General features: G+C 41.7%; 1 protein-coding gene across 1 annotated transcript; it reads right to left on the reverse strand.

Moving 5' to 3' along the window:
- Positions 1-175: 175 nt before the first annotated feature.
- On the reverse strand, positions 176-11,584 carry acbd4 (acyl-CoA binding domain containing 4). The gene is made up of 11 exons (XM_085762511.1): positions 11,375-11,584; positions 9,345-9,480; positions 8,787-8,907; positions 7,340-7,424; positions 6,921-7,041; positions 4,449-4,607; positions 3,590-3,687; positions 3,257-3,443; positions 2,921-3,138; positions 2,401-2,454; positions 176-1,334 (listed from the first exon to the last, which is right to left on the reverse strand). Exons 2-11 carry the CDS (start codon positions 9,433-9,435, stop codon positions 1,206-1,208), a joined length of 1,263 nt encoding a protein of 420 aa, XP_085618637.1. The 5' UTR covers positions 9,436-9,480; positions 11,375-11,584; the 3' UTR covers positions 176-1,205.
- Positions 11,585-13,338: the final 1,754 nt, after the last annotated feature.

Consider the following 13,338-nt stretch of genomic DNA (forward strand, 5'->3'; position numbering starts at 1 on the left):
CCTCCTTGTCAAAATAAAGGTTAAATGTAAAAAATGAAAATAATAGAGTCAAACTTATGAGATACAAAAGTCAAAACCATGAGATATAAAAGTCATATATTCCTCTTTATGTGAATATTTATATTTTTTCGTATCTGTATTATTTTCAGGATCTTCAGATTTTGAGGCTTTTACATTAAAATCCCAAACTACTCCCACAGACTTGACACAGTCAACACCTTCTAGTAAATATAGATCTTTAATTTGACCTCATGCTTCAGTGTAATACAGGGCAGTTTGGAACCAGTTCTTCATAATTTAGTGACCATGTTTTCTTTTACATCAGTGTTTCACGCCTGGGTTAACAGTGGGTGACACAAAACAATCAGATGCTGTAAACTGGATCCACAAAGTGAGACACAGACGTTACACTGTGATTAAATGTGGTTTAGATGTAATGTACGAGGAGCACCAGAGCAACGCAAATGTGGATGAAGCCACTGACAAAACAATCTGAGCTCAAGAGTCAGAGCTCAGAGGCTACAATGACATGGCAGGTGTAGCCAGAGAGTCCTCACTGCAGTTCTACAGATAATGTCTGGGCTGTTCCTACCACATTCATACTGTAGTGTATTATTGTAGTTAGACATTTTTAGAGGCAGGGACATTAATGAAATCTATAGATGGTCTTCTCCCAATGGAAAGCACATAGAGTTTTCACATTTTGCTGTTTATGACACAGATTGTACCTTCATGAAACGTTCTGTGTATTCTAAAGATGGTGATCTCGTGGTAGAAAGATAAGAAGGGAATGAGATGAATGCACAGTTGGATCCCACATTAATCCTCGCTTCAATTCAGGCACCTTATGATCAGTGTAAGAGCTTCTCCAGGTTTGATGATGAGGACGACGACGACAGTACCATGCTGAGTATCTGATTCCTGTATACTGCAGGAGGACACAGGTCGGGGGATGAATCAGCTTGAATGGCTTAAATAAAGATTCATTAGCTGTGGTGAGTGAGAGGAGTTCTGGGTCCTGACGTGTACATTACAACCAGGTACATTTGTGTCCACACAGACACCAAGTCCACGGAGTTCTCCCTCCCCTCGTCCCTGCGTAGGAAGACGGTGGTGGATGTCTTCTCATGATTCATTGTTAAGAGTCAGTCTGTAGCGTCTTGCACGTCTGGATCGCTGTGGCTGAGTGTGTTCTATAGCTCACTTCATGAAGATATGCGACTTCTCTTCTGGGCTTTCCTCAGCAGGTAGACCAGACCCTGAGCAACGAAGGGCCACACCAGGAAGAGGAGGACAGTCTGACCAGACACATCAAACGGCCACCACCTTTCCTCCTACAAGGGGAAAAACGAAATGTAGTTAATATACATCACAACAGTGCTCATAAACCCCTTATAAAACCAGAAATGTGCAGATTTTTTGTTAGTTTGTCTTTTACTTTCACATAAAGGAATTTTCAGAAGTTACAATACTGTATGTAAGTTCCAAGAAAATGTGAAGGAGAGATGCTGAAAAAACCTTCAGGGGCTTGTAGAGTGGCATTCTCCAGACCACATATTCTCGGGTAAGATTACAGTGTTTATATGCAATTTGTAAACCATAGAAAATGTTTTACACATACAAACAAACAAGCATAATTTGACATAGCACTGACACAGGTCTGTACTGGTCTGAACAGACGAGAGTGACATAGCTTGAAGTTAAAGTTCATAAATGTAAGATAATTGGATATTGAGCTGACCCAGTTTATATAGGCGATCCATATGGAAAGTGTTGGTTGCTCTCTTAAACTGCTGTGAAGATTACTTCAAAAATGAATTCCATATTCTGGACCCTCGGTAGAGTACACTAAACTGAGATTATGAGGTACAGGAATGAGGGGGTCTAAAATGACTAGAGCTACTTGTGGAATAACTATGAAATTGATAGCTGAATGCAAATATGTTATGAAAAAAAGGTGGAAGGATTTTTTTTTCTAGAGAACTAGAGACAAATAAACCAATCTGGAAATTGGCACGAAACTTAGCATCAAATAACAAAACAAAGTACAACTGACTTTCACTAAATGTGTGTTTAAAACAGAATCACTGCCTGCCTGTGTTTTTTTTACATTTACACTGCTGGCAACAAAGTTGTAAATATTTCAATTGAACACACATAGATCAAGATGACTTCTATAGCAGTACCAATGGCTTTGACCACTAGGAGGCAGCATAACAACAAGTTATTATAGTATTAACACGTCGCCTTCACTGGATGCAAAGTAACATCAACCAGGTTGATTAGAACTGACTGAACCAAAGCAGTGAAGTTATGAGTCAGACGACACATGCAGCTGCAGGGCTGGAAGTGTTTGTCACTGTGAGTGACGGAGCTCAGACTCTGTTATGTGACTCTTACCTCTTGATGTGAAGCTGAACACTGCACACAGGGTCTCCACTCTGCACCCTGAACCTGACACACAGAAAGCAGCAGTGAGCACTGGTGAAGTTTTTATTATTGTCAACAACTCTCAAACGAACACTGAACGTCTTCCTGTAACAAGTATCTGCATAATATATGCAACACAGAGCAGCAAAGGTGCATTCATGCACCACTGAAAATAGTCCAGAACAAAAGCCCCTTTATCTCCTGTTTGGTTATTAAAAACTACAGCAAGCAGCCATTTCAGGTGAAGAAGAAACTATACTTGTAGTTCTGTTTAATTGAATAAAGTGTTAAGACACTAATAATTTGTTGGTTTGGGCCTTTTTTTGCCTTGTTTTTCTTTCTTTTAATACTGGCCTACTTTAGCCTCCCCTTTCATTCCTCAACTTCAATATTTATTACAACAACCAAAGCTGTTGTTTAATTAGGTGATCGGAGGTTTTTGAATTTCTATAACAATGATCATCCTCATAAAATAAACATGTGAGCTTACATGTGTGGCAGCGAGCCTCTCTACCACCTCCAGCCTGTCCATCACGCTCCTCATGTCCTCTCTGAGCCGCCGTAGAGCTACGACGATCTGCTGCTGCAGCTGGGTGTCGTGCAGCCTCTCTCCCCCGCCTTCTGAACCATCCCCACCTCCTCGTCCTGCTCCTCCTCCTCCACCGCCACCAGGGGCCCCCCACCTCGGGCTGCCCTGAGGAACACCACCTGTGGACCACAGTCACAGTATTGTTGTTATTAATGAGACAAATAGTTTCAGGAAGTGGAAGTCTTGCTGAAGGTTGCACTTCAGGTTGTGTTTGTAGTGTTGTTAGTGGTGTCTTACGTTCTCTCCAGTTGTGGGCGTGGCCCTCTCGCCCTCCGTCCCGCCTCCTGCTGACGGGACCCTGACCCTTCCCGTCGTCTGCTCCCTCCCCACCCTGACCTGCTCCGACCTGCCGGGCCTCCAGACAGAGGGACGACTCCAGGGACACGTGGCCGTTCTGGAAGTCATTGGACTTGATGCCTGGAATCTGTAGAAACCAATAATAACTTTATTTTCATAAAAATAAATGTATTTATTTTCACCTCGTTGTCTGACATTCTTCAATATAATTGAGTTGCTTTCTTTGTGTTACCAGTGCTACATCCACCTTTTGGAGGACTGAGGGAGTCGTACCTTCATGGTGCTGAGCTGCTCCACTGAATCCACAGAGTCACAGAAGATCTCACTCTCTGAGTCACTTGTTAACACCAAACACTCGGACACTCCAGAGTCTGTAGCGGCACAACAGGCGATGTGGACATGTGAGAAACACTGGTTTTATGTCTGTGTATAAGTGGATCAGTGCACGTAGCTGTATTAACAGAAGGGCTGCCCCCGACCAAAAGTTTTCTTGGTTGACCAATAGTTGACCATTAATGGCGATTAGTAGACTAATCTCTGACTGCAGCAGGGACTGCTCATGGATCTGTTGGACTGTACCATCACACTACTGCGAGACTGACCGCCAGTGAGTGCTTTGGGACAGGGTCGGGGCTCACAGCAGCACCCGCTAATCGTTGAAAACAGCAGTGATACCTGCTTTCACGTCAGAGTCTCCAAACTAGAAACGTCTGTAACAACATCGGATAAAGTCGATTTGACGAAAAGAAAAAAAAAATAGGGACCTGTCCTGCCGTGAAAGTGATTGTCACGACTTCCTGTATCTGGCCCTTCAAATTAAATGCCCTTTTCAAACACAGTAGATGACAGTTAAACTAGTTAAATACTAGTTAAATACTAATAAACTACCAAGGAGTTGATTTGCAATAAATAGGCCCTTATAAAAGAAGTTTTAGATAATTTTTAGAATAAACCGGTATAGTTTTGCAGAATGTGCAGCTGTACAAATGCAACAGTTGAACAGTATAAAGATTAAATTTTGGTCTAAATCTCTCTTCACAATAATAATGATTTCATTTACTGCATTGATGATAGGTGAAAAGAAAGGAAACTTAAAAACTGTTGTTGGACAGCAGCTAGATCTATTACGTACCATTAGGGATGGAGTTGGCAGTGAGGTCTATCACCTCGGCCAGGCTCAGCTCCTGCTCTGGATCCTCTGAGAGTGAGGACTCTTCTTTAAGGCCGTCCTGCTCCTCATCCTCACTCTTGATCTCTTTTGGCCTCTCAGTGTTCTCACTGCCTTTGAGACCTACAATGAGAAACAAACAACCCTCTGTTCAAATTCACACTGAAATGTATTAACAACAGGCCCGCATATTTCCTATGAAGCTGAATACAAATGGAAACTGGTGTGCAAGACTGTCAAAGGACTTGACAGCTGTGTAAATGTACAGAGGTCAGATGTACAGATGTACAACCTGGACTATGGGGCTAAAATTCTAAACTTGAGCTACTGGGCAATTTAATTTCCCACTAGGGATGAATAATGTATCTATCTACAAATACTTAAAGTGTTTGTAGTCTTTGAAAAGCTTTGTTTGAAAAATGTATGTACTGTGCAAATTGTTTGAGACGTTCGATGTTGCACTACTTTAAAACTCCATCACACAGGCAAACATTATAGTAAATGGGAACCTTTCAGCAGAGACAGAGCTACAGTCATTTAGTGGTGTTTGTGTTCAGTATTCCCTCTCTTCTAGCTCCGTTTTTGGAATCTAAATATGGTTCAGTACATAGTTGTTTTGCTGCTAAATTCTCCACTATGTTGTTTGCTGCTGTGCAGGTGGTTTCTCTGTCAACAGCTGCCTGCTGCTGAACACTATGCTCAGAGCTGAGAGAGATGAACAATGAGCTGAGTCACTGTAAAGTCACTGTAAAGCTCCACAGAGCAGAAAGGGGCTGCAGGTTCTCCTCATAATGTTCTGTATCTGTACCACTATCACTCATTTCATTTATTCCTAATGAATGGAAAGAGTAAAAAGAAAAAAAATATAGTATTTTGCACTCAAAAAAAAGCAAAACAGTCTTTGACAGGTGTGTACTGTAGGTGAAACAGACCAATGTCAACATAGAAATAAGAGAAAAACACTAGCACACTGTCCTTTACTAGCAATGAGGATTCAAGTTAATGGACTACAACGTTGGTCATGGACCTTCATCAGGTAGATGCTGACAGAGTGTTAAACATCTTTTTAAGAGGAACTAAGCAGGATTTTTCCCATGGCTATGCTACATTTTTACCTTAATTAAAAAGCTCTGGAGTAATTGTGATAGTTAACTACATGACTTGTGACTTGTTACGAGTGAGAACGGAGGCTCTCTGCCTTCCACCTGGCGTCTCATGGCTGAAAACGAACCTTGTAACATCAGTGTAGTACTTGGCCGCTGCCCTGGTGTCTCAGCTCTCGTCTCTGTAGCATTCCATAACCGGCAAGCTTTTGTTTATGACGGTTAAGACTACACAAATATACACGTTGTAACATTGTATGTGTTATCCACTGCTCCATGTATTGATTTTTCGATGGCTTTGTTGCACATGGCCAGGCGGAGGGGTAGCAAAACAGCAAAAAGCGACCAGACTTGCATAGTTCCTCTTTAAAGCAAGAAGCAGGCTACACAACCACATGGCAGTCTCGTTAGTGGTCAACTGGTTACACCTGTGGCTCAAAGTGAGCTCCAGATAGGTCTCAACTTCAGTTCACATGAAACATGCAGATACATAATACAACATATGTACAAATTTACATTAGATTTGTTATATGAAAAATATCAGTTTGTCTGTTCATTTGTCCTGACTATTGTACATTTTCTACATGCTTATACATAACAAATGTTGTATTATGTATTTGTTGTATAGGTGCATCTCAATAAAAGAGAATCCAACTGTCAGGTCAGCAGTCCTCCTCGTGATAGTGTAGCTACTGAACCAAGAGACCATAAAGGCTCAGGAAACCTTTGCAGGTGTTTTGAGTTAATTAGCTGATTAGAGTGTGGAGCCATTAGGTTACAATAGTGAACTACTTCACAATATTTCTAATTTTTGAGATACAGAATTTAGGATCAATGAAAGCCTTAACCATTATAATTAAAAGAAATAAACACATGAAATATTTCAGTCTGTGTGTATTGAATCTGTATAATTGATCTATATGAATTGAACTACTGAAATAAACTTTTCCATGACATTCTAATGTATCGATATCCACCTGCAGAGGTTTGACTGACCTGAGAGGAGGAGCTCACTTTGGGCCACAGGTGTAACCAGTTGACCACTAACGAGACTGCCATGTGTTCACACTGAGTACATGAAGGTCCATGACCAAAACATTGTAGTCCATTAAATTCAATCTTTTGCTATATCATTGCTAGTAAGGACAGTAAGCAGATACGCTTTTTAAGAGCTGATTTCACACAAAGGTTCAGTTTATGATTTGTCAGCACCACATCTGAAATCAAAACAGGTGATATGGAGGTATGACATTTTCAGACAACTTAACCTGGGAAACATGTTGTCTGTGGTTAATTCACATGAAAAATGACAGAGATTGTCCGAGTCACTCACCTTCTCTGAGTGTGAGCAGAGACTCTGGAGGCCGCGGCATATCGTCGATCACCTGGTAGAGAGGCTCAAAATGGTGGAAGAGCGAGGCCGTCTTCTCATTCATGGGCATAGTGTCGATGACCTGCAGATCAGTGGAATCCTTTATTGATCGCTGCTCACTACAATACAAGTCCCTGTGCTCATCTGATCGGGCTCCAAGCTGCTCGCAGACATATTTGTGTTTAACGCCTCACTTCAAATTCATAATGTTACTGTGAACTGATAGAAGAGAGAGCAATGAAAACAACTTAAGTGAAACAGATGAGTGTTAATGTCTGAACTGGGCCTTATGGTGAGCTTGATGAGCAAATGTGAAAATCCTTCACTTAAAATGCGATTATTCATCCATTTAAAAAGTAATAAATCAATCTGTCACGTACCTCCTGAGCTACTTTCTTCATCTCGTCCACATACACAGCCATGGCGTTCTCGCTGCTCATCTCTCCCAGGCGGCTCCAGGCATCCCTAACACACACACATAACACATAAAATACAACTTTAATATGATTAGACCACAGCATTTTTGGCTAAGTAAGCCTATATAATATTCTACTACTGTTATATGCAGTGTCACAGTGATTGATTTTTTTCCATTAGCTTATTGAGGAAAATCAAAGCGAGCTCTTTGCTGTTCCTCTGTGTCTGTCCCTGTTGCCCTGACTTCCTACAGTACAGTACAACATTATCCATTAGGCAAACGTCCTCTGGGTTTCCTCCTGGATTTTCAAACACACACACAGGATGAAGCAGAGCGACTGTTTATATTTGGGACTTTTAGCAGCAGCAGTTAAAGTGATGTCGATGGTTTCCCCCTTTTTACATTCCACCATGTTGACACTGTGATGGAATTCCAAGATCACTGTGCAACACTCAACTGGCAACTGAGGCTGGCAACTTTACTTTTTATGGCGGCTCTGAGCATTGTTAAAATATGTTTCTTAGAATGACTGGAGAGCTTTTGATATTTTCTTTAAAGACAATTAAATATCAGGTCAGACTATATAAATCTGTCTTTTATTGTGCACAGCACAGTGAAGTTGTGCTGGAGAAAGAGGATGACAAGTCTGGGGTCAGATCTGCAGAGCTCTAGTGAGTGTTTCCTCTCAACTCCTGAATTGACTGTGACCAGCTAAGCCATTTTCCTCAACCTGTTCAAATTTCTCAGAGGGCTTTCTGTCAATCATTTTCTGATTTCACCCATCAATCACTGCTTCTTTTTTTTTTAGCTGTGCCAAGTCAGATAGATCCTGGCACAAGTAACTCCATTAATGGACTTGATGATGCTCTCAGTCTCAGATGATCAAACTGTGAACAGCTCTGAGAACTGTTTTGGGAAAGAGGGTGAAGTGATTACGATTTTAAAACATTTAAAAAGACAGCCTGCAGCAATTAACTTGACAGTCAACATCTGCTCAAATGCCCTGTATGTTAGCGTCATACCTATGTTGCAGCTCCCTATTATGAACCAGGAAGTTTTGCTATAAACTTTCAACAAAAGCCCTTTGTGATGCCGACAAGGTGACTTGAAAAATTTTGTGAGATTAGCTCAGACTGGGTCTTACTAACAGGCACGAGGACAAGTTACTAATCCATACAGTGAGAACATGAAACAAAATCCCATGAAAACAAATCTAGCAAATGTGTGTTGTAATGCCAACATGCAAACACAATTAGTTGAATCATCTTATAAAAAATGTGAATCTGAATTGAAATCTAGTGGATGGTGTTGCAGTATGCCTGTATACGTAAGAAAACCATTTATCACATCAAATGGACAGCCAGTGATTCTGTAGAGTCACATAGGCAGTGGCACACACTCATACACACCATTTGTAGCGGCCCACTGGGTCCCAGAAGCCTGGTCGCGGTACTGTACAGGGTCCACACACAGCCTGCTTGTACAGGCTGTAGAACCGCAGCATCACCTCATAGGACGGCCGGTAGCAGCCTGTAGGTAACACACGTTTATCAAGGTTAACGTTTGCTTGTTATTTCTCCAGTGAACTGGACCCTGTTCACAAATGAGAGAGTTAGTGTTTTGGATTGGATTAAATGCTGAATGATTCACAAAGTGACTGTAGTTGTTATTAGGATGGAACTGTGTAACAACACCTGGATAAAAGGAGAACTTTGAATGTGAGTTTTCATGAATCATTTCTACATGGTAATGAGCGTAACCAGCAACTTTTTGTCACATAGAAGCGCTCTCTTCTATTTAAGTATTAGAGTGTGTGCAATGACTGTATTCACTCTTTGTTACACAGTTTCATCTTATAATAACAAATATAGCCTAATTTTTCTACTCTAATGAGCCTCACCAGCCACTTTTCTCTCTGTCAGAAAGTTGCTGGCATCATAACACCAGGGCTGTAAAAAATTGCATACCATTTTTGGGGAGGTTATGGATGACATCCACGGCAGCCTGAAACCGTTTCTGGTGATCAACCACAGGCTCTGCCATTGCCGGGACTGGCATGACAGTTTGACTTGTTAAAATCTACTGGGATGGACACAGACGGAGCTGAAAGAGCACACAAACACACATGAAGCAATGTGTCAGTTACTGGAGGAGAGTGGAACCTAAAAACTAACATCATGATCTACACCGGTCGGCCACAACATTACAACAGGTGACTGGTTTCATGTTGTCATGTTGTGACTGAGTCAGGCCATGAAACTGTGGAAAATAATAGAAACTATGAACGAAAGCCACAACAATAAAAACAGTCACCACTTTTAATGTTGTGGCTGCAGCACTGAACATGATGTCATTTACATCAAGCTGCTTTACATACTTGTGGCTTAAAACCTTCCTCTATGACAGAGCTTTTAGTGAGGGCTGGCTCAGGTAACCCTGAACCATCTTATAGCTATGCTACCGGTATGTTAACATTGCAGATGTCGTCATCTTTTGCAGACTTTTTCCTAAAGTCCTAAACGCTTAGACTGCTGGGGGACACATCAGGAGCCCTCTCCTGCCCTCTCCTCTTGCACATTCAACTGTCATTATCTGTTGTATTTGCCGTTTGGCCTTGGTGTTTCTCACTCTGTGTTTCCACAGATCTCTCCAGAGCTCCATCTCTCTGCACCAGCCACCGCCTGCATGACCTCCTCTCCCCTGCTGTTAAACCGGCCTGCACTCCGAGTCCCTGCCCATGAACCAGTCTGCCAACCAGTTAAGCTGGCCTGCTCTTCCTGCCTTTCCTGTATATGACCCAGCCTGCCCACTAGAAGCTGCATTCATCAGCTCTTGTTCACTGACTGATTCAATTTCCATGTTTTACCATATTCCATGTTGTTTTTCCATATTCTGTGTTGTAAACTGTTTTCCTTGTCTATAAACAACATCTATTGCATGTCCGGGTAAGAGTTCCCTCCTCTGTTGCTCTCCCTGAGGTTTCTCCTGGGTTTACTTGGGAGTTTTTCCTCAGTCGATGTGAGGGTCAAAGGACAGAGGATGTTGTAATGATGCTGTGTTAAGCCCTTTGGGACAAACTGTTTGTAAAAATAGGCTGTACAAATAAAATTGCCTTGCCTAATGTATTCTCTTCTTTAAACTGACATATTTTGCAGCAGTTGCTGTAGATCTGTCAGGGTTGGGGACATTTAGTTAAATGTCTGCCTGACTAAAACACTGACTAAAGTGATATTACTTTTTATCTTTAATTATCATTTATTCTCAAATGGGACAAGAGATGTGAATAGGAGAGTGGGAGGTGTGAAACGTTCACATAAACCTGCCCTAGTTGAAACTTTTCACTGAGCTAGTGACATATTTGTTTGTCATTGGTTTGTGAGGAGTGTCAGGAGCAGTCACACATTTGTTTGTTTAATTTTCGTTTGTAAAACTTGTTTCACTCAAAGATTTCAGTGTTTTTTCTCGTTCGAATCTACATATAATACATACATTTATGTGGCAATCAAAGAAAACACTGTTCATAGGAACAATATGGACTTCTACTAATACGGTGCCACACTGCCCACCATTCAGGAGAGAAGGATTGTTGCACGGGCCCTCAAATACTTCCACTTATTGCACTGCTGTTTCCTAATGCTAAGTTGCTAACTGGTTTATTGACCTTTACAACTAAATCCAAGAACAGACAGCGGCTTGTGTAATAGCAGACAGGGCACACTGCTACATAACTACACCAAGAACCGTCGTGTTGCTTTAGACAAGTTCAGTCTGATGAGACACAGCGAGCTGCAGCTCCTGGCAGCTAGCTCAGCCGGCTAACTAGCATGCTAACTTGTTGTACTTCAGTAACTGTGTCCCACTGGCTGTCACCAGCAGCAGCGTGTGAAAAACACACACTGCACACAGTGCCCACCGGCTGGGACAGCTACCGTGGCTCCGGCTGTTTCTACATAAACTTTGACGGTGAAGTTTACCAGTGTGCTGCCCGCAGACCTACCTGGACTGACCTGTCCCCTCCGGCGTCTCCTTCTTCTCCTCCTCAGTTTCCGGCGAGCTCGAGCGCAGACCGCGGGCCACTGCCCTCCACTGACTCTGGACCAGCTGGTGGTTACCCTGGGCTTTTAAACACGGGTCAGCTGAGCGAGGAAATCTTGTTACCCCTGTTTAGTCCGGTTGCGGTCCATATCCGCGTTTTGTCACATGACACTTAGCCACGCCCACTCGGGCTTTTAAAGAGACACCATTTACAGTCATGCTCCTAATGATGAATTACACACCATGCATTCACGTCATAGTCAAATCAATGAGGTGAAATCATGAATAAAAGTGCAGTAGGGATCAAATCGGTCCACCTTTTCTATATCCTGAAAATGTTTTTTTTTATCTTTTTATTTTTAATCAAATGATTCGTTTATACAGCACATTTACACTCATCTATTTTAGATTTATGTGATTTTGTTTTTATTCATGATAACTGATAAAAATAGATGATTTTGTTCCTTAACTGTGTCTCCCATTTGTTGTATATTCCAAGACTCGCTGCAACACACTGCTATTAAAAGACAAATATTGTACTTTGGACAATTTTTCTATTACAGCTTATTAATGGCAGGAGAAAAATGAAAATAAAAACCCTAACCTCCACTCAAGGTCAAACTGATGAGATTATGGTGGCTAAACATCAGAGGTCAAAGGTCAAGGACAAGTTGACCTCAAAATGACTGGAGATTCCTTTTGGACAAGGGGCAAGGTAGGTTTGACACTTTCTAGCAATTACTCAAGACTTCACACTGTAGTCAGGAAAGATTTTACACGCAGTTTGTATTTTATGATTATGGATGATAGGGGATGTAATCTGGAACCTAACCGGAGGAAGACAATAATGAGGAGTTTATTCTAATTTTATTTCTATTCATGTTCTACTCACTGGCTTGATCTGGACTGCTCATTTCAAATTAAATGATCTGGACAGCATAAGCATTTAGGTCAGTTACTATCGTAAATAGTTATTATAATAGTCATTTTGAGAAACTAGTGAATAGAAATCTATCTGCACCTTTCAACACAGACAAAATCACAAGCGAACAGCTGAGACTTCTCTGACACATTACTGGACCAAAATCCATTAAAAACTCCTTATTTTCGCATTTTCAGTTGCACTTTCCTTTCTCGAATACCCATTAGGTGTCTCGTTTATAGACACAAGATAATCTAATGAAGCCAGCAGAGAACGGAGTGATTTTATCTTCCATAGCCACTTATGGTTTGGACCAGGTTTGGACAGACTTGATATCTGAGAGCTGCAGCAGCAGCATCATGCTGAAAGCCCTCTCACTCTGTTATAGGCTAATGAAGAAAAATGTTTTGTATAAAGCTGCCATGCACGCCCAGTCGCCCAGTGCTGCCTCTGAAAATCTTTCTGTCCTGTGACTTCTGTTGCTGCTGTTTCACATGTAATCTCCATATTCTGCAGGTGCACTTAGCAAATAGCTCAGAGCACAGGAGCTGGGCCTGTTTGTTTCACATCAACTGGGGCAATCAACTCATCACACTGTCTCGGCAGTGTACAGTCTGCCAGACACAGGACACGTTAGGCCCATTTGTGCATAAATTATTATGCAGCACCATTGCCCTAATTACAGTGCAGCATTAGGCAAAGCTATTTTGATTCATCAGCTCGGCCATCACTGTGGCTGTGATTTGGTTCATATCAGGCTTCATAGGCTGAGACGAGGAGAACTGTCTCACATCGGGCAGAAGACGCGTCAGTAATCCAGTTAAGGTCCGTCTGTTGTAAAGCTACAAGCATCATGACACACAAATCCCGGACGTTCTGAAAGATTGCTTTCAAAACAAAAGCCTTAGCCTAAAAGAAGACTACCTTTTGTAATTTGAGTGTTTCAGTTTTAAACCCAATATAGCTAGTTAATTATGTACGAGCCTTGTAAATCAAGTGGAAAA

The sequence above is a fragment of the Trachurus japonicus genome, chromosome 19 (assembly GCF_045865225.1).
Source record: "Trachurus japonicus isolate A0001 chromosome 19, Traja_1.0".
Lineage (NCBI taxonomy): Eukaryota > Metazoa > Chordata > Actinopteri > Carangiformes > Carangidae > Trachurus > Trachurus japonicus.